Source organism: Rhea americana, unplaced genomic scaffold, assembly GCF_003343005.1.
Source record: "Rhea americana isolate MKP2758 unplaced genomic scaffold, rheAme1 scaffold_38, whole genome shotgun sequence".
Classification (NCBI taxonomy): domain Eukaryota; kingdom Metazoa; phylum Chordata; class Aves; order Rheiformes; family Rheidae; genus Rhea; species Rhea americana.
The window spans coordinates 1642469-1664188 of record NW_028186512.1 but is presented as its reverse complement, the minus strand read 5'-3'; the positions used below and the strand labels follow the sequence as shown (position 1 = coordinate 1664188).

General features: G+C 42.6%; 1 protein-coding gene across 2 annotated transcripts in view; it reads right to left on the bottom strand.

The window, feature by feature from the left end:
• The window catches only part of NR3C2 (nuclear receptor subfamily 3 group C member 2), a 220806-nt gene that overhangs the window by 6326 nt on the left and 192760 nt on the right, over nucleotides 1-21720 (bottom strand). For both annotated transcript variants that reach the window (XM_085313177.1, XM_085313176.1), the window contains 2 exons: nucleotides 12640-12770; nucleotides 8143-8300 (listed from right to left, as the gene is read on the bottom strand). In XM_085313177.1, the coding sequence (XP_085169303.1) occupies nucleotides 8143-8300; nucleotides 12640-12770 (289 nt within the window). The remainder of the gene's footprint in view (nucleotides 1-8142; nucleotides 8301-12639; nucleotides 12771-21720) is intronic.

Sequence of the window (21720 nt, the reverse complement as noted above, 5' to 3'; positions counted from 1 at the left end):
CCTCACATCATAGCACCACTGCGGCGGTGACCTGCGACGTAGGCGTCCTGCTTTTCCTAAACCTGAGCGTGAGCAGTTCACAGCGCTGCGTGTAAGCGGTGGGGCTGGGCTGAGCCTGGTCAGGATTTGCCCGCTCAGCCCTTCTGCGCTGCTGCCTCACTTCCCTGAAGTTCAGGCTAACTTCGGCTCAACACTCCCATTTTTGCAGGGCTGATTTTTTGTGAAGCTTTTGAAGCAATGTGGTAGGTATCGCAGAACAGCCTATGAGGAAACTATCCATTCTGCCTTCACTGGAAGCTTTTAGTAATATTCTGTGTGTGTGCGCATATATACATATATATATGTATATACATCTGATTAATATGTGGAATAAAGGAGAAATAAAGAATACTAACATTGATGAAGACAGCACAATCCATGCTATACAATAAATGCAACAGTCCTGTAGGTATAGCACAAGATGTGCTCATGGATACTGTCACAACATATCCCAGTATGAGTATCACCATAGAGGAGCAAAGGTAAAAGTTCACCCAGCAATAAAAAAAAAAAAGAAAAAAAAATCTAGAACTTCCTATCATGTAATACATGGTTTTGGTACCTAAACGATAATGTATTTTACACTTATTTAGCCCTCTAAATTTTTTGGTCCTGTATGAATTGACCTTCTTATTTGTGGTAACTTTATAATTTGCTACCTTAAATAGTTGTCAGTTTAACATATTTAGTAATAACTACGTTAACAAAACAACAGTATTACGAACTCAGAGCTGAGGCACACCGTACGCTTCCCAAGAGGCACGGCACTATGGGCAGGAGCTTTTAAACTGTGGCCTTACCAGCTTGATGGGCTTGGGGGTTGTGGAGGTATTTCTAGCAGTGCCTAAAAAAAAATTAATGTGGGAGAAGCAAAGGCCAACTCAGAGGTACTAAAATGTACGCAATACTGTAAAGTCAACTAGAGAAAGACGGCTGTAGAAATAGTAACTACTAGGAGAAGGAAGACTGAAAATTAAGTGACAAGCGGTGCTCTTTTCTGCCTGCTTGTTAGGATTTTCAGCAGATCGTTCTTCTCTGCCCTGTCTGGGAACCTTGGCATGAAGATGAAGGGATGAAAAATTCAGGTTCCACAAGCAATGTTAATTTTGACAATTGACTATTTGTCTCTTGTGGCCCAAACAGCCTTTTTTTTTTTTTTTTTTTTTTTTTTTTTTTTTAAATATATATAACAGATAAAGCAAAAGACTAGCTAAATTATTTAAAAGAGAAGTTCCCTTTCCAGTAGGCCCACAAATGAAAGATCTGCTTTCTTTCCTAACGTGTAGGCTCTGCCATCGCAAGCACAGCAACCGATACCTCACAGACACGGTAGCTGGCATAACGTAACGCAAGTATCTAGCACCTCTGCCTTGGCTTACGATCTTTCTGTATCAGATACACTGCTGGTTTTTCTTCTTCAGAGGACTGTAAAAATCACAGTGGTTACGAACTCATACCCACATCTTATCCGATGGTTCTTACCCTCTGTTCCTGGGAGTTTATACTGGAAATGCTGACAGCATCCTCCACAGAGCAGCGTGAAAGGCAGCTCCCCGAGGAAGCAGCGCGAATGAAAGCACCGCTGTTTTCACAGGTCGTGTCACAGCGACTAGAAACTTACTTTTACAGTCTCTGCTTGTGGTAGTTACTGAAAGACTCTTGAAGCGTTATAGCTTAGCTGAGCACAGACAGCGCAGGGAAGGCCACCTCTGAAATAATTCCCATTTCTGCAGGACGCAAGCAGGACATCCTTCCCACAGCTGGGTTAGGTAGCTGTTCAACTCGCTGGGGAGACGGCAGTAAAACCTGGCTGTGTACGTGGGTGGGACGGCAGCTCCACAGCCTCTTGGGCAGACGAATAAATTAATACCAACTCTGCTGCCAGGATCCAGACACAACGGTCTGAACTCTTACTTGCATGTCAGCTGGGTGACAGTAAGACACAGCAGCCCTTCTGGAGGCAAGATTATCAGCTGTTAGCTATAACCCATTACCACTGCAGTCACTAATTATTAATCTTTCATCACCACTCTAGTGCGCTGCATTTAAACACTTCTAAGGCTACAGTGGTCCTCGTGATACTGAGCGCTGTACATTTTCAATCTTTGCATTTGTACACTGTATTAAATGCCTCTGAGAAACAGCAGTATGAAACGGTAAGACTGTGATTAGGGTAGGATTTCTAGGAAATGGACTTTTTCACCACACAATTCTTTAAATCAGAAAAATGTATCCTTCAGTGAAGTCTCCACAGTTAACACAGTTAAAATGACCCTCAAGTACTTGCAGTAGTTTTACACTAAAACCAAAAATAGATTTTAGCCTGGGATTCTCACCATGCCCTTGAATTTTCAGGAACAGTAAAAGGGGCCTCATTTGCAAAGATGCATGTTCCTGTACCAAATTCACTTTCTGACTACAAAATCTCTAGCAGTCTCTGACTGCGGTATGGAAGTCTACAGTCACTYTGCCAGCACGCATCAGGAGTACCTTTGCGATCAAGCCTACTGATACAGCAATTAAGACAATAGTTGGGTAACAGCAGAGTGCTGAGTAATTCCTTGCTATTATTAGCTACGGTTATTACTGACAAAAGTCTCAGTAAGACAAAGATGCCGCTCTGGAAACCTTCACCTTTCCCTTCCAGGGAGGCACACCTGGCCCTTTTCTACCCAACGACCGGGCTGGAGCGCGTGACCCTCCCAGCTCCTAGCTGCGCGAGGGCACAGCCTCCACGACCCGCTGCACTGCGCCAGGCTCCCTGACAGGACGAGCTGCTGTCAGTCGGCTGAGCAGCGATGTTCTACTTCTTGCTTTCCAAAACCCGCATGTTTCAAACCGAGCTGGAGCAGGAGCCTACTGCCCTGGTAGGGAGCGAGCTCCACACTGAGCCAGCCACCACCCAGGGCAGCTAAGAGCCCTTGCTGCGTTTGGGACCGCTGCAACCTTCCTCATTTCCCCCTTCAAGCAGTGGATGCAAAGCTCGTGTTCTAGGATTGACAAGGTTAAGGAAAAACATTGCCAGACAGGTTTTGCTACTCCATTTAAACCTCTATTCCTCCTCTCCCCGAGTCTGAAATGTAAATTAACGATTACTGTGACGGCTCAGGGGGTAAAGTGTCACTTTGCGGTGATTCATTCAGCCTCTCTGATTCTCAGGGGTATGTACATACCCCAGTGTCTCAGAGGTTAATTTCTAGTTGCTCTGTTCCTTAGGAAATGTTCAGCTCTTAACACAAAGAGTAAAGCTCCCATAAAACACAGGGCGAATGTCCAAGGAATGAAGCCTCTGACCCCACCTAGGCATAGGGGTTACGCACTCGAAGTTTGCTAACCTGAGCAAACATGGAACCTGGCTCTGCCCACACAGGTGCTTTCATCTGATTAGGAAATACTTTTTTCCCCCTAAACATACGTACAGAGAAACCACGGCACTCGTAACTAGTCTAGTACTTAACACCTCGACAAGATGCAGAGAAACGTGAGTCAAACTCGTTTTRTGCGCTCAGAGGAAGCGTTGAGACCCGCGGTACCGCACACCACTGACGAGCCCTGAGCCCCTGGCCAGTGGGAAGTCTGGGCACGTCTCCCCCAGGCTCTCCGGCGGGAAGAGGGGTCGTCTGGTCCTCACCCACGAAACATCTATTAACGTACGGGAGAAAAGTTCCAACCAAGAGCAACTGAGCAAGACCACCCTCAGGACAGGCTGCAGGCTGCATTAGGGAGCTGGGAATAAACTCCTCACGCAACAGACGTGTATTAGCTACCACGGCACACCGGTACGCACGCTACATCGCTGTTTGCTGTGGGGCCACACAGGGATTAGCAGTTGGATCTAACCTCCGAGCTAACAGAGAAAATGCCTTATTTTGAGAGTTTAGCCGCTGGGACTAAACAAGGCTCCAAACAGCTCATCAGCTGTGGGACAAAACACTGGTAAACCGGCAGCGGGAATAAATGCACCCAAAGCTGTTGGCAACAGCTGAGGCGCTCATCTGTGGCTACGTATTTGTGGGACTAAGCACCCAAGAGGCACGTTTGCATGTACTATAGCAGGCTCAGGAAACAGCCCCTTGAGGATCTGTGCCCTTCTTCCCCTTGTCGGCTTTTCTCAGCGAGTGTAATCCTGGCTCTTTCAGCCTATGGAAAGATCCACCTCAGCTATAAAGTATTCCCTTCAGGAACCATAAAAAATTAATTATTCAGCAGCATGAGCCTTAAAGAATTTATTTTTGTTTGGCAGAAAACATCAACAAGCAACTGACAGCGCAGTGCTCTGCCTTGCCAAGACAAGGGGAGGTTCACATTAGGGTTTAATGTCATGGCATCGAAACAAAAGCCCTCTTAACTCGGAGTCTGTTTAGTATCAGCCAGATTGAAACCAAATTCAGCTTTTGTTCTGCAAACTGCCTAACCATACACTAAACTCTACATATGAAATGAGGCTTGCCATGCAAGATACAACGCTTCCTGCCAAAGCCAACAGGAGACATAGAGGAGGATCCAAATGAAGTTTTTGATACCATGTGTAATACATCTGTTTCTAATGTTCCTGCATGCCATTAGTCTGATCACATAACACAGTTCACCTACAACCAAATACTGCATATATGTCTCTCACTGAAATGCGCGTGGCCATGGGCACAGGAATGAARCGTTCACATTTTGGGAACAGGAAACAGATCAGTTGTCCTTGCTGCACTACAGATCTGAACACGTAATGCTGCTTCATGAAACGATTAAAGCCGGGCCATCACCGCAGTCAAAATAAAATGACTACGAGAAGGAAACGATATTGATTAAGACGTTGCCTACAACACACTAAGATCCCCGCGCTAGGATCCATCCACACGAGCACGGCTGAGCTGCGTAGTGCTAGCAAGGAAATGACACCAGTCAGCTCCTCTCCGTTGTCTCATGCCACGGGAGAGGAAAGGCGCACGGCAAAACCTGGCTGACACCTCAGCTAGCGCCTGTCGTACCAGACGCCCCTGCCTGCGCGCCTGAGCGTGCGGGAAGGGCGCGTGCCAGGGCACGGSAGCGCTACACGAGGCAACGGCAGCCTGCAGACAGCTGCTTAATGCTGAGTGCGGGAGCGTGCATACGCGTGTGTGAAACCATGTTCACCAGCCTTGCTCAGGACAGGCTTCGATCTCTTATTTCTTGGTTTTACTTTTTGTGTGCGGTGGCTTTATGGATCGTCAAAGAAAGTTGCTGATTTTTTCAAACACCGAAGTGCCTACCTGGCCCTCTTGAAAATTGCTGTTTTCCTCACCTCGGCACTTTTCTACCTGCACATATGCTCACCGTGTGGATGAATGACATAATATACTGAGCAATGTAAAACCATCATTTGTTTTTTTTTTTTTCTTCCTCATTTTATATAAGCCAAGCAGACTGTAATTTGATATTCAGACACGCTTTTATTTCACACAGTCCTCRGAAAGACTAAAATCAGACTGATAGAAGTGCTAAGGTGCCAAGAGGCAGCATTCTCTCACTGTGCAGTGCTGTACCCAGGTAAAGCAAACTCCACAAATGGCGAGACGCCGCTTCGCTCTGACGAAAATGCTGGAGGCAGCAGGAGGACTGAATAAGCACAACTCAACAGAAGTCCCTTCAGGCTTGTGCTGTAAATGCCAATGCTGTAGCTACAGCAGCACATAAACATGGGACTTCAGCTCTAGTCAGACCACTTAGCACCAAATATATTCTGATCCTTTAAAACCATATGGAAAAAGTTAAAAATACAGAGGTGCCAGCGGATAAGTCCTCCTATACTGAAGATTTTAGCAGAAAATTTGCATTTACATTGATAAAACTGAGAAATGGGGCACTAAGAGGCAGAAGGGGGAAAAGAGCAATTCTCAGTTCTCATTAATATTACCACTGCTCTAGATTTATTCTGATAAAATTTCAAAAACCGAAAGCAAAAAATTGGTTTTAAAGAGAAAAATAAACAAGTGCCTTTGTTGAACAAGTCTCAAGTAAGGGCTCGGAAAGAAAGCACTATTGTGTAGACAACTCAGTCTTTTTTAAAGGAGAATGCTGTCAGTAGCACTTTCTAAAGGAAGTCCTGTATTATAAAGTGCTACATTAACACAAAGGTGATGTAAAAATGGCTTAATTGAAAATCAAATAAAACACAAGAGCAGTCTGAAGGAGTGTTTCCTCTGGTTAATTCAGCTTCCAGTGGTTAACAATGCTGTGTTTTGGAAATGTTTATAGGACACTGTGGTATTCTTACTAAGTGTGATTCTATCATCTGGTCCCTTTTAGCACACAAACACATCCATCCTAAAAAAACAAACCATAGACGCTGCATATTTTGAAGAAGATTACAAAACTGTGTAAATGCAGGGGTTTGTTAACTGCCTTGAGGTTCAGATGTGAGTATCTTGCAAATGATTTTATCACCTATCCCCTTTTCTTTCCACTAAAACACTACAACTTCCTTTGCTGGCACYGAACAAGTGAAACCTGATCCTTGAAGAATGAGCTATTACTGCAGTACTAATAATACTCTCTCTGCCTCCCACTAAGATTTTCAATGTTTTAATGAACAACAGAACAATATTAGAAAAATAATTCCACATGCACATTCTGTAAACAGACCTCAGGCTCTTATACAGATTTGACCTGAAGTGCACTATACTGTACTGTCTCTATAAAAATGAGATTTGAGCACAAAAAGTACATCTATATGCAGACTCTGAAAGCAAGTGCTGCAGTTTCTTCATGCAGCAAAGTTACTTTTCTGCCCACCGAGGATGGTGTTGGACAGCTTGCTCTTTTGCTGCAGTTTACCAGCTTTTCCTGGGAGGCCGTTCGTGCATGCTGCTGGGTTTCGGCCGCTGCTCAGCAGGCTCCTCTGTTTTACCCAAACGGTGGTTGAAGCTCGCTCTGGCCCCAGCAGCCTCCCASTACGTGCCGCACAGCGGCCCAGAACGGCCGGTGCAGGCCCTGCCCACCCTCGCCAGCGGGCTGGCGCACGGACGGGGCAGGAGGCGCCCGCCGAAAACCCTCACGCTGGGGAGGGCCCTAACACGGGGTCACTGGCTGCCCGCGTGGGCAACGTGACGCGAAGGGGGTGAGGGATGAGGGAGACGATGGAGCGTCCTGCTGCCTCTCGCCCCACTGGAAAAGAAAACGTGGAGTCGCGTGCAGGGCTATGGGTGCGCTAGGGGGGGCTGCGGGCTCCGCTACGGATAMGGCCCTGCAGCTGCTCGGAGCCACATCCCTAACATCTGGAGAAGGATATTTCCGCACTTACCACTTTATTAGCTAGGTCCAGGCTGTTCCCAGCTCAACAGCCTGGCGCTGCGGACACCCACTCTGAAATCTCAAGCTAGTCCCATGCACTAGACACTGACCACAACCCTTCAGAGCTGCTCTAGGATGAGGCACCAAGAGCCCAGGTGTTTCAAGACTAAACTTTTAGTTTCCTGAGCCAATTATCACATCTCACACCAGATGCATATAAAAGCAAACCTTACACTGAAATGAGACARGACAGTACAAATAACCTAACAATTCAATGAATTTTACACTTGAAAAGCTCAACTAAAGCTTCAAATACCAAWGATGGCTCCAAAGTTTTAATGTATCTTTTAAAGTCATCATTGTTAGACTCACAGCTGTAAAAGATGACCAGATCAATTAAACACTTACAGCACATCACCACATTAGATGCATAACACATGAATCCGGCACCTTTCATTGCAAAGCAACTTGGGGGTGCTCCGCTTAGCATGTTTGTACTATGTCTAGCTTTYGGTCAGAATCTAAAACAATTTCTCCCATCAAATAGCCTCCGATCCCATGAGTTTTCACCCACATTGACATTAACYGGATCACTAGAGGAACACACTATCATTTCACAAAAGAAGGCAGCAGCAGAACCCAGCCCTTAATRACATATTTTCTTATTTTGTTTGGTAGTTGTCCTTAAATTTGTCTGCTAACAACTTCTCTCCRATATTGTTTTAAAAATTAGGATTTTTTTTTTCTCCCTGCGAATTAACACAATTAAAGACTATTGGTTTACCATAATGGAGAGATTTTTGCTTAACTTGTCTATGCTCCCTGAGGAGTTATACTTACATCATGCATGGAGTCAAGAAGTTTAGTCAGTTGGTAGAATCTCTGCCAGCTTTGCCCAGAGTTACTTGGACATTTAGTTACCATCTTCTTTAGTTCTTTAATGTAATTTGCCCTCATTTCTTCAAATGCAGCTTGGCTTTTGAGACCATCCTTGGGAACTGTCATTAAAAAGACAGTCTTATATTAATATTAACTGTATTGCTTTTTTTTTTTTTTTTGTGCATACTTAAAAGATACTAGTTAACGGATGAAAGAATTAAACCTTTAAGTAAAGTCCATAATTTTACAGATACTGGTATGGAATTAACAACATCATACAGATTTTCAAGTGATTCAAGCATCATCTCTGGATCTGCGATTGCAAAAGGTTTAGCTGAGGCAGAGGACAAGATAACATCTCCAAAATACAACACATGCAGTCCTCATACTGTGTTTTTAACATGACCCAACCACAAAAAATAGCAGATGGATCAAAAATATTTCTTTAGAAGTTGAAAATGTGATTTATCATTTTTAAATGATTACTTGCACTTGGGGGAAGGAGAGGAAGGTACAGAATCACAACTTATGTGTGGAAATGCAAGAGCAAGCTACAAGTTTTTATATCATCAAGTAACATGTAAAGTTTTTTTGACTGTTAGCAAGTATCTGCATGACACCTAGAACAAACAAAACAGTTATTCTGCATTAAATGGAAGACTGTTTTCCAGACAGGAATCCTGATCCAGTGTTTGACCATAACATAAAATTGCCACCTTTAGTAAAAAAATTTCTCACATCCTAAGTTGTCATCTACCAAAGGGATCATTTCACAAATAGGCTAAAAACAAATAGGTTTGATATTTTCTACAGCAGCTGACTTCAGCAAGGGTAACTGCACAAACAAATATACTGCTTCTTTACAGCTGCAAATAGCTTTTCACTCTAATAGGTTCTGCACCCAACAGGAACTGCTTATCGTATCAGGCCTCTAGGAAACCCTTGAAGAGGTTACCAACAACACTATGCAACAGGTTGTGATGTTTTAATACTTAGATTGGTCAAATACTGCTCACCATCAAATATACTCCACATTTCTTAATGCTGGCCCACAGAAGGAAAATAAAATTCTACACTGTATAGGAGTGAGTTTATTTTCTAAGAAAGATGGAAAGCTAATCCAAAGTAAGCTAAATGGAAGGTCATTAAAAAAAAAAAAAAAGGCGACCTTCCAATTTAACTTACTCTGGCTTAACATCTTGACAGAAATGATCTTGTTGATCTGTTCTCTTTSAAATCCTAAGAACTGCCTTCTTTCTCATGTAATCACATAAAAAGCATGTAACAACCACCTAAACTACTTAAGCAGAGACGCGCTAAGAAAGAGCACCAGTATCTTCTAGCTGACTACTAGAGCAATTTAGCAATGGAAAACAAGGAGGAGCTCTACCACTATGTGACCAGCAAGGACTTATAACCATCCGGTGGTATAGCAAGGTACCAGGAAGAATCTTTAGAAAAAGTCTACACAGTAACAGCACCAGCCTGTCCACCACTTGGTAAATATTGGCATTGCACTTTTGTATTTAAATTTGAAATTCTAAATTCCAAATCTTTCAATCAGTCAGGTTGATAGAAAGAAGAAATGGTCTGAAATAGATYTGCAAATACAGTCCAAGCTAAATGAATACAGAAACACCAATCAGGATGARTAAGGCCAGTGGAACACACAATGGCCCTTACACAAAATACAAGGGCTTTACAGTTTCTTTAATATTTACAGATCTGTATTCCAGTATTCCTAAATGTTGCTTAGAACTGTGACTTAGAGCCATTTTTTCATTGTCTACTACCATGTATTTTACTGCTCTGCCTGAAAATTATTATACCATCATCCCAGCCAGATTATTAAGACAGAAAGAAAGATCGACCACAAGTAAAGAGAACTCAAGCAAAACATGAAATTCTGGAAGTTTGCCCGGTGTTTCTGATTTTACTTATTAAATGCAGCAGTGCTTTTGGCAAGCTCCCAAAATCTATGGTCTGTGGAAAGCAAGAAAACAATTGAGTTGTAATGTGTGGTTTCTTCCACATGTAAATGGAGTGAAACTTCCTTGATGTGGTCATCATGAAAGTTTCAAAATAACTTGTACTCTGCTCATTGCATGATTCAGTAAAAAAAATTAAATGAAAACAAACCTGATGTTTTCTATCATAACGAAGTACCAAGGTGCAATTATTAGAAATTAGGTTTACTGCTGTTCACATGGCATTTTCTGGGTATTATCATTGTCTTCATTTCCTTTTTCTCCTTTCTTTCTCTCCTTTACTGTACGTATCCTGGGTCTCTCAAAACAACCATTTTTGGTAGATTTTCTAGTGACTGTGGCATGCATTTCAAATGGAACCAGCCAGCTGAAGTTAACTGGCTAACCTGATCTCGCCTAACAGATTCTTATAGTGACTAAAGCCATTAATTAATACTCTCAGGAGGGCAGAATAAATACTTTTCTTAAAGAGATAATGCCACATTTTTAGAATGCCTTTAGGTGCTTTTCTGAAAAATTCTTCTGATATTGGGCCGATTAAAAAATAGCAGAGCCCCATCTCCAATCCGTGCATGTTCTCAAGATCATTTGGAGGGCTAAATCGCCTGCAGCACATGCACATTAAGAACTGCTAGCTGTTTCTGGGAAGACGAGGAGTGACCACTTTCAAAGAAGCCCATTTAACCAAGCCTACCCTAGGGAGCACCTCAGACCCCCAGGTGYATCACCAATGCACTCACTGGCTTGATGGAGGAGGAACTGAGGCTCAAGTCCTCCCTGTCCTGGGAGGCCGCTCAGATGGCTGGGACATAGCCTGGCCCACGCCGGCTCTCTCCTGCCATGGTGCCATTACTCCAGGTAAACTGGAACAGCTTCAACAGCAGAGAGGGAGGAGGGAGTGAGACAGCCAAGCCCAGAAAACTTACAGCCTGAGGAGGTTTCTGTTAGTGGATCCAAATTGCCTCCAGCAGGGACAGGAACTGTAGCATCACGTCCTCCTTCAAAGGCAGGCACCTTAACCAGGGAACTGTGGGCTGGGTGGGACGGGGTGAGGTCAGAGCGAAAGACATGACAGACAGGGAGAAGGCGCCTGCCCAATTGCCTCACCAGGAACAGTTACCACTCAGCTTTGCTGGATGCTACAAACCCCTTTGCAGGCACCTAACCCGGCCTAAAACCACATGCCCACACCATCACTGGTGATTTCAGGAGGCTTCTGGACATCTAAATTAGTTGCTGCATTAGCTAACTCTGGAGTCCTTCTGTGGTTTCAGTGAGGATCGCCTTCCAGCACCACACTCACCAACAGGACTAACATTTGTCACTTGCATCTTCTCTCAGCTTGCTGGGGCAAAGGATGCGGTAATAACCAGTTGGAAGAAGACAGTGAGATCTTGAAGGGTGTGCTCAGCTCTGCTCGGCATCAAACAGGGAGATGCTCTGTTTGGCATAAGCCATAGTAGCCCCTGATCCAGGTTAGAGCAGCCTCAGGCTTGCTGCTGGATGCTGACAGCTTGCAAGTGAAAGCAAGAATAACTGCAGTTGGCCCCTTTGATCCCCTGGTCTTCCTCTCCCTGCTCAGCACCACAGTGGGCCTAACTGTGCTGGAAGAATTCTTGTCTGATGAATTCCCCGAAGTGACATCATAAATTCCCAGCAATCAAGATGATGCGTTATCTTGTGACAGTGTCACTGAGTGAATCCCACAGAAAAGAGAATGATTATACAGAAGAAAGTTTGTTTACAAGTAATTGGCTTTGTCATTAAGCCTAGTGGAAGCATCACATGCAAAATGTCTGTGTATTTATACAGTTACAGTGGGGCTGGAGTTTCTGAATACTTCTTAGTAAGAGAAGATCAAGACATCTGCTAATAACTCCACATTGTTGTGATGAAYACCACAATGTAATTTTGTATCCTAAAAAATCTCAAAGCATGATACCCAGAGAAAAATAGAGCATGTACTATCATTTATTACAGTTCCAGAGGCCTTACCATTCTCATTTTACYTGGCAAATGCAAAAGCACACATCTTGCAGTACAGAGAATGTACATCTTTTGATCTTGAAGGYGCCATTAAGTCACCCAAGCCGGTGGCTGAGTGTTGAGTCAGGATTTCTCCCAAATCCCCACAGTGCAAGATAACACAGCTGTTGCCACCCTGCTTCAGGGATGCATTTTCTTGGTATTTGTGGCTGACTTTCGCAGTTCACATACAGGGAGTAGGGCCAAAGCCCCTTGCTCAGCCTCTACTGTCTTCCTAATACACATGACACATTCAAACTACAAAGATAGTTCCTGTGCTAATGGAGAGAAATCTACAGATAAATCCTAAAACATAAAAACAAGCTTTTCCTTRGCCCTGCTGGAGACAGTTTGGCTCTTTTGTTATGCCAGTTAAAAATCACTGCACCTCTTCATGACTTGAAATAATTTCAAGTATTCTCRCGTAATTATGAATCTAACTTACCTGTGCTTAACAGCAGCAAAACTTTCATTATAGTGTATTCTTCAAAGCTAAGCTGCAAGCGAACAAACTGCAGACTGATCTGGTGCATCCCCTGGCACAGTTCAAACATAGCAGACTGGCGCATCCGTTCCCTGCAAAGAAAGAAAAAAAAAAACAAACAAAACAGACGATTAATATGTGAGAACACAAAACGTACAGGGTTGCCCAAGCATTAGGAAAGTGAGGCGCAACCTGGAAACCAAGCCCTCACCACAGAGGTCAGTAAGACAAACTGCAGCCTCAAAATTCGTATCAGGTAATGAGCTGGGTGAGGTGGGAACTACTGAGCTGAAGYTGGAGTCCATCCAACGCCATAGAGCTGCCTTGCCCCTGTGCTCCTGGACACTGCAAATTAGCTTTGGGGGACTGTGGGCACAGCCTTTCTAGCCTCCTAAGTCATCCAGAAGTGGCTGTTGATTTCACTTAGCTACTAGGCACACTACAGATAACATTAATGTCCAACCCCATCTACCCCCTAAAGGAGCAGAAATAAAAAGAAATATCATTTGAGTTTTATGTACTGAAGATGTTTCTGAAGTAGCAAAAACATTCTAGAAGTGTTTCCACTGCCAGTGTTTGTTCAGCTCTGCCCTAGCTCATGGAAATGAGCCTGCTAAAGAGGTCACAACTGCTGCAATAGGGGAAGCTACATTCATTACGTGCGTATTTTAAATAAAATATCCTAGATCAGTCAAGGTACAGGAGAAACCAGTGTGTCTGGCGCAGAGATGAACCGGAGTGGCTGGCCAAGGAGCACTGACAGCTGCACACGCAAAGCGGGACCATTCAGGGCAGTGGACTCCAACCCACGGCTCACGCACAAGCCTCCAACACTGCCAGCAGCCACGGAAAACGGGAAGACTCAGGCTCATGGCAGAGCAAAGGACTCTGCTGCCCGTGACATGCTAGTCAGAGAGCCAGCAAAGGGCTGGCATCAGGGATTGGCACCATGCCAGCAGAAATCTTGATTCTTATCATCCCAAATATACTGCAGTCCTGTAAAAATGCAGCTGATAAGCCTGGAAAATGAGTAAGTGGTTTAGTAAAACAAAATAAAATGCACAACTTCATGTTACTGCCTTTATATCATTGAGGAATTTGAATTTTAATGCTRTGGATGGGCTAAAAGATATTATTGGGATGACTAGTGCGTCAGCCATGCCCGCACTTATACATGCTTCCCAAGTAGCCTCCATTTCAAAGGCTGAAAATACAGCCAGTCTAGCTCCAAGGATGAACACGTACAAACAACAAAAATGAAGAGAAATTATTTTCTAGTAACTGAGGTTCATGTTACTATACTGCACCGGACTTCCTATGGGGAATTCCTAGTGAAATTGATGCAATGGTCTCATATTAAAACACTAAAATGTATTTTAAAATTGTGTATCATTTTCCAAAATAATCATCTGTGATAGTTTGGAATGAAAGAATATCAAAATCTTATTCATTAATACAGACTTTTGTGTGATGTATAATAAAATAATAAAGTTACATGTTTTGCATTCACAGTTTACATTTTTTTCTGTAAATACATTATGATACATTTCAGATCTTAACTCCCTTTTCTCAAGCAACCTCAGGCTAACCTAACCTGCATTAGTTCCRGACTGAATTAATTAGGATTTTGATCTATTTCTAAAGATGGTATCCCAAACCACAAAAGTCAAAGCAAAGAGTCACTGAGAATTGCCTGTCTCTCACTTTAAAAATACGATATATATGTGGATACTTTGATGAGGCGTTATAATTGTTCAGTGACCACTACTATCTTTTTTTTTTAATTGCTCAACAACTATTGTCTATATTTCTTCAAACATTTTTAATGTAATTGGGGAACTGGATGAAGTTCAGCTAATTATTTTAACCAAGCAACTGACTTTTCAAATACACAAATTGGCTGGTGAAAGAGAAAAATCATACTGTGTGCAAACAAAGACTTACGTAATCTTCCTGGTGTTTTATTTCACTATTGCCAGAGCAGATTTTATTTTCCTCTTTCATACTAATAAAGCGGACTCCCCATCGTTACATGGATTCTACACTTTTCCCCAGCTCCACCCTCTTCGTGAGACCAAGAACTTCCAGCTTGTTCTTCTACAGTAGTAGTAATGCTGTGCTTATTTATTTTTATTACACATCATGGATTACAGGGAAGAAAAAGAACAGAAGAAAATAGTCTTCAATCGCTTTGAATGTTGACTAAAATACCACTCGGTCTTCTTTTTAGAGGAACAGAACCCACTGCTGATTTTACTAAGCACTGAGGACACAAACACAAAAGTCACTGCTGCAAAGGACTTACAAACGCAACTTGCACACTTTGCTCAAGTGCTTATTAACACATGCAAAGTGGCCCTACCTAACGTGGATCAGACTATCACAAGAACAAGGACTACAGAGCAAAGCAAGGATCTGCACAACTACACATGCCGCTTGATTTAGGTGAACGGGCAGACYGAAAGCTGCTGTGCTACTGCCTTCCCCGCACGAGCCCGGGCACGCTGAGCCAGTCCACGTGGCTGGGAAGCACCGCGAGGCGTTTGACACTGTGGGCTAGCAGGCATCTCGGCATCATGCCACTGCCAGGACTGTGCCTGGGTTCAGGCGTGAGCTCCCAGACTGAGGGTCTGCCTACGCCGTAGGGGAGGATCTGCCTGTTGCTCCCCGCAACAGGCTCCTTCCCATGCCCTGGGGGACAGCTAGAACCACCGGAGGGTTCAACTGCAAGTGCCTCCAAATCAGCTGAGATCCCCTCGCCTGACTAGTTGATTTTGCCCCCAGGCCACACTGCCACTGGCACTTTTGAGCAGAGCTGGATGTAAAAGACAAAAGACCCCCAAAGACCTCAGAAAGCGGTCTCCMTCCTCCTGCTTCTGCTCCCCTTCCTTCGTCTGAAATTACCGAACCCGAATCTACAGTACAGATATTGGTGGCTCCCACGAGACTCAAAGGAATAGGTACTGAGAAGCAAATACTGAACGAACCTTTGTATTTTAAAAATACACATTAATTTAACGTATTTTAGAAGCCTACAGACTAGCAGAATTTAAAATAAGAATAGTATGTTACATCTGTTATTACCTCTACAGGGCACCAAAGATAATTTCTTCAATTTTAGAATATAAACCAACTACTACCAGCAGCTTCATTTGCAGATGTCACGTAGTCAGGTAAAAATACACAAATACACCTTTAGCTGTTATGCACAGATTGCAAGCTGGAATCTAAGCAGGATCTTTACCAACTTTAGCTTGACTTGCAGAGACATGCGAAGTGCTAGACTTTTCATCTGATACCACAAGCCACATAGCAAACAAAATGAAACATTTTGAGGTTTTGTCTCGAGCTTCTTATCCCTTATCTTATCTTCATGAGGAAGACCTCATGACATTGTTTGTAGGTGACAATCATACACAGAACTAGTTACTAAGCAGTTYATTTAACATACCTCAAAGCTGTAATTTCAAATCAGCTTTTTCCTGAAAATTAATTCTGTCGAATGTATTCCTTATTTACAAATTATTACTTACTACAAGTTATATCAGTTAATTTATGACTCKATTTAATACAAGATAAAATTTTTTGAGCATTTATGTATTTAACAGTGCATTTGATTTTAATCCACACAGCGTAAAATAAGAGGCTACGGAGCTTTGGGAAAATGCAGATTCCAACRTCCCAGGTATCCCAACACTATGAGAATAACAACAAAGTAAAGCAATAAAATGGCTCACATATTAAGAAAAATGGGACAGTTTTTTTTTCATACAAATTGAGGGCACATAGAYATAACAGGAACAAAGTTTTTTCCTGCTTACTGAATGCCTCATCTAARAGTAAATGCCGCCAAGTCATCACAAACACCACTACTGCTGTGGGGAAAAAGCAAAACAGAATTCTATGTTACCCCAGTGTTTTGTTAAGAAAAATAACCCAGATCTACTTCTAATGTAGCATATTTATTTTGTAGCATGGAAAACTGAGAATGTGAACATCTCAAATATAAAGGCATGTATCTATATGGAGACTTTTATGAACATTAAATAARAAAAGATGCGGAGCCAAAGTACTGAATCCGCTGTGTGGATACTCCCTCAAAAGTGGTGTCATTAGCTCAGTTTAGCTTAATCCTCCTCCATAATAATACGCTTTAAACTTTACACCTTAAGTTAATCCATCTTAAGTTCCTTGAGTGTCTCCTTACAGGCTTAATTTAATGCTCAGATCACATTCTGTGTGACCTCTCCTGTAGCTTCAGTCTTGCASGCAGTGAGAGCAGCCACAAACAACAACAATAATTTCCGCTCATCTATCACTTTGCCCAGTTTCCATCTGCTCAGGGAGAGTTTATTTGGCCACGAATATCATGTATGAACTGGTCACAGAATTGCTCATAATGTTCCTACTAGAACTTGAACATCATCTCCTTTTCCTTCCTTGTCACTGGGAGAGAGAAGGCAGGGTACATCTCCTGATAAAGCTTGTCAAAGAACTGCAGATGCCTTCGGAGGAAGAGGGCTTTTTTGTTGCTTGCTGTTGAGCTTCTCTCAATGAGCTGTAGCAAGAATACTGCTAATTGAGAAAATCTCAACTATTTTGCCGATGCTGTTTCTTTTTTCCTCTTAAAGAGTTTGTTTTCTCTTTCTCTCCACTTCCTCTGAGATCTCTCTCTAACCCCATGCAATTTGTATATCCCTTCTTTTCCCCGTCTCTGCTGCCTGTGTTCCCCCATTAACTCCAGACTTTCTGCATTCCTTCCAAAGGCAAGCTGTAAGGGGGCCGATGTCTCTGGTCCTGGCCTCGCACTTAAGTCCATCTCATTCTCAGCATCTACCCACAGACAGTTGAATACTTGAATGAGAATAAGTGAAACAAACCGAGTTTACTATGTTCTCCTGCTGTGGAAGTGGCTGCCCTCCTGCTCAACAGGATGTTGGAGGTGAGCCCCAGGAGCTCCAGAAGCCAGTGGTGGCACCCAGCTGGGCAAGAGGCTCAAATATCAGATGGAGATTGGAGTAAGGCCCTCATCRCTGCAGGATGAGGCTAGTTACACGGTAGATGGAGGACTTGAGTGGACACACCACCACCAATACAGCTGTTAGGGAATGAGCGCTTTAAGCAAATGGTTTACACCAGGCACCCTAAATACTACACCAGTTGTGGTTATCATTAATATGCTTATGTGGCCTTTATAGGAATCCATCAACCACACTAGAAATTGTGAAACTGCAGAAAAGCTGTACAGATCAAATTTGTTATGAATAAGGAATTTATGATTTATTAAGTCATCATAAAGCTTCRTATTGCAAACCTTTTGGTTGAGCACAGAAACTATAACTCAACTTACTGTAACCAAAAAGATAAGCCTGTGCAAGAAACCCATGCATCAAAGAAACTTCAGTTATCAGACTAAACTCAGCTCCCAACCAAAYTTGACATAGTATTTTATTTACTTTCTTACAGATACTATTCAAAGCCACAGCAAAATACTCCTTCTTAAGTTAGAAAAGGAAGGGAAGAAGGTGAAAGCTGTGGGTGTTTTGAAGATTCATCAGTACTCAGGTGGCATGCTGATGACCCCAAGAAATACTGGGAAAAGCCCCTCTTTGACAGCACCTCAAAGGAAGAGTATACTTGAGCTGGTCACATGGCCTCTGCAGCTTAGAAAAGAATTAGAAAAAGCTCAAGTAGCGTATACCAACTTTGTGTTTCCTGATTTTACATTTTTCTGTAAGAACTGTTTCCAATTTTATAACCAAAACTTAAGCCTTTCTTTTGCTAGACTAAAACCTGCATCCCTTTCAAGCTTGTCCACCATTTAAAATGATTTTAAGAGAACTCAAAAAAACACATTTTGTTGTTTCTCTGGAAAAACAAGCAGAAACCAATAAGAAACCTGCCAAAGGCCTGAAGTTCAAAATAAGTTTGGAAACCTCAGAAAGTAAGGTGTATTTTCTAGCATGCCAGAAGATGTCAGTTTGAAGTTAGGAGAGAAAAGTGAATCCTCACAAGATGCCCTTCCAGCAAGGGGCAAACAGTAGCTAAAGGGGGAAAAGACCAGAGGTACAGTATTGCAGAGTCCCTTGCACACATCGTCAAACCACCTAATTACAAACCTCTTCACCTGAATTATGTCAACTGTCATAAGAGAGGTTCACCTTAATCACCTTAAGAGAGGTTCCTCAGCAGGTTCCTGCTGAGGAAAGATTTGAGCTTCTAGAAGAAAGAAAAAAATCCCATATTTTCATAACAATAATTTACTCTTTCTTAATGGAGCATTCTACTTCTACATCTCCATCACGAGGAACAATGCAAACAAAATGACACCAGCTAGTACAAGACTGAACCTATTATCTGATGCAAAGTGGCAATCACCGTAGTCCTGCGYGTGCAACGACACCAGGTAACACACTGTATATCGTTCTGCTCAGTGGACCCTACCCAGACACCTATTTCCCATCTTGAAACCATTCCAGATTGTTGCAAACAAAGTCAGCAGTGCTGGAACAGCATCATTAAATTATTCCACTGATCAAAATCCAAGCCAAAATACTTGTAAAATTCAAGCTTCAATCACAACTTTTTATTCAGTGTTTATCTCTTATTCAGCACTTTCTGGTCTCTCTCACTACTGAAACTCTGCAAGCCACAGCAGAACAAGAAAACATATTGCCTTCAACATATTGCCTTCTAACTCTTTAAGCTTTAGAATCATCTCATTCCAAGAAGGAAAGGATATTTGTTATCTTGCATCAATGGTAAATGCAGGCAACTTATCCTGTTGAAATTAATAGGAGTTTTGTTATACAGTTCAAGTGGAGAGAAATTTGGGTCATAGTCTATGTCCATTTTTACTTAACTTGTCACTGAGCCAGTCGAAATACAATACTCCATCTACAGCACCAACAACGACCTCCTCCTACTGAGRAGAAAGCAGATGTTCTCCCTAAACACTAACTGATAGAGAATCCAACTATTATTTTGCAGTCAGTTAAACTGGCTATGAATAAATGTAGGCTGGAAATTAGGTGGTTTATCCAGATAAGAGYTAGCCTAGAGGAAACATAAAGGAGAACTGCCCCAAAATACCAAAATGCCTTAAACAAACTATGGCGGTTCTTGGCCAGGTTAAAATGTTACAACCCCTGGCTGCCTGCCCTAACATGCTGCTGGAAGCCAATGTCCTTGTACCAGGCACAGAAGAAAAGAGGGAGAGGAGGAGTRGAGGGGGAAAAGAAAARGGGGAGGGGGAGAAAAAAGAAAAAAAGAGAGGAAAAAAAGAAGAGTGCCATTGCCTTGGCCTCCCAGAGACAGTTTGCATTTTCAGCACATACCCACCTTCTCAAGTCATTTCTGYAAATACCACTGAAGCGCCCCATGCAACTAATTCCTTTTTACGGAGGCAAGCAGGTGGCAGCAGTGACTTCTTAAAGCAGAGCTATAAGATCCGCCATTAAAGTCATCTTAGCTCTTGCTGCTGCCCCAAAATCCCACTACTCTGCCGTACCTGGCTTTAGCCACAGGCAGTRTATCTTCTACTTGCCTACAGGTGGAAAAAAAAAGATGGGCTAATCCTGCTATTTTAAGTCAACACAGCAAGGCCAATAAGGCCTTGATCTACCTGTGATAACATGGAGATTTTATGGTGAGGTCCTCCTCCAACAGCAGAGGATTGACTCAAAGGCCTAGGAGATCCTTTCTACTCCTAGGTTCCTGCAGGAATTTCCTYCTTATAACAGGAGGAAAGCTGTTTCCTCTAAAGAAGCGAAACATACATAAAAAAACAGACCTATTGCTTGAAAAGAAGATGAGAAAGAAGTATTTCAGTAACGATCTTCCCCCACGGACCCTGCCACAAGAATGCAGAAACCCAGCRTTACCAAAGTGAAACATTTAACTCTACAAGCTTCTCTCCCAAAAGCCAGCACATTTCAGAGGCTGCGCAGGGCGTAGCTGGGTGGCACTCTGACACCACAGCAAAGACCTTGGCAAAACAAGCTGCCTAACCCAGTGCAAAGCAGAAATTAGACTAAAGTGGGCCAATGTTGATCACCGACTGACAAGGAAGGTCATTTTATGTTAAAAGAAAGCTACATAAATAGATACATAAATAGCTGGCATTTTGTGGGCATTAGCCTCCCAGGCATTTGAACTTGTCAATTTTTACACTGAATTAAATGAACCAGTTCTGAAAATTAAAGCTTTCTCCTGAGAAAGTCTTTCTGATGATCCTAGAGAATATTAACCCCAGGTAACTAATATTAAGAAACTTAGAGCTTAGAATTTAAAATTTCAGGTATTCTTTGCCTATCAACAAAGAAGCTGGCAATAGCTAATGAGTAATTACTGCAACACAAGAGTTTCATCTTACAATCAGTAACAGAAAACTTATATTAAAATCCAACTTAATAATCAGTCAGTTATGCAATCCTAAAATGTCAAGCACATAAATAGCTAATAAAATGAAGTATCTGCTGGAATTAACATTTATGTAGGTAATAGAACGCTCATACCAAATATTCTCTTTTAGTTTGCATTTCAAAACAGACAAATCAAAGTTTAAATAAGAAAATATGTAGTGTATGGCTTTTCAAAACGCATTTTCAATACCATATTCAATAATACGCAATCATAATGCACATGTGACAACAATATTCTTCAAATTTCATCAGGAAGTGGTATCGACAGCCAGAAGTGGTACCCACTAGGTATTGTTTCATAAATCATTAGGCAAGCTCTCATTCTCACTTGAAGTGATATATCAGTAAAGCTACTGCTAAAAGCAGTAGCACCGGAACAGATTGCCCAGAGAGGTGGTGGAGTCTCCTTCTCTGGAGATATTCAAGGCCYGCCTGGACGCARCCCTGTCTGACATGCTCTAGGTGACCCTGCTTGAGTGGGGAGGTTGGACTAGATRATCTCCAGAGCTGCCTTCCAATTTTACCCATTCTGTGATTCTGTGAATCCATACGCAGCAGCAATTCTCTTTCTGTACCCAGCAGTGCCTCAGAAATTTTAAGACTTTGCTCAAGCTGTTGT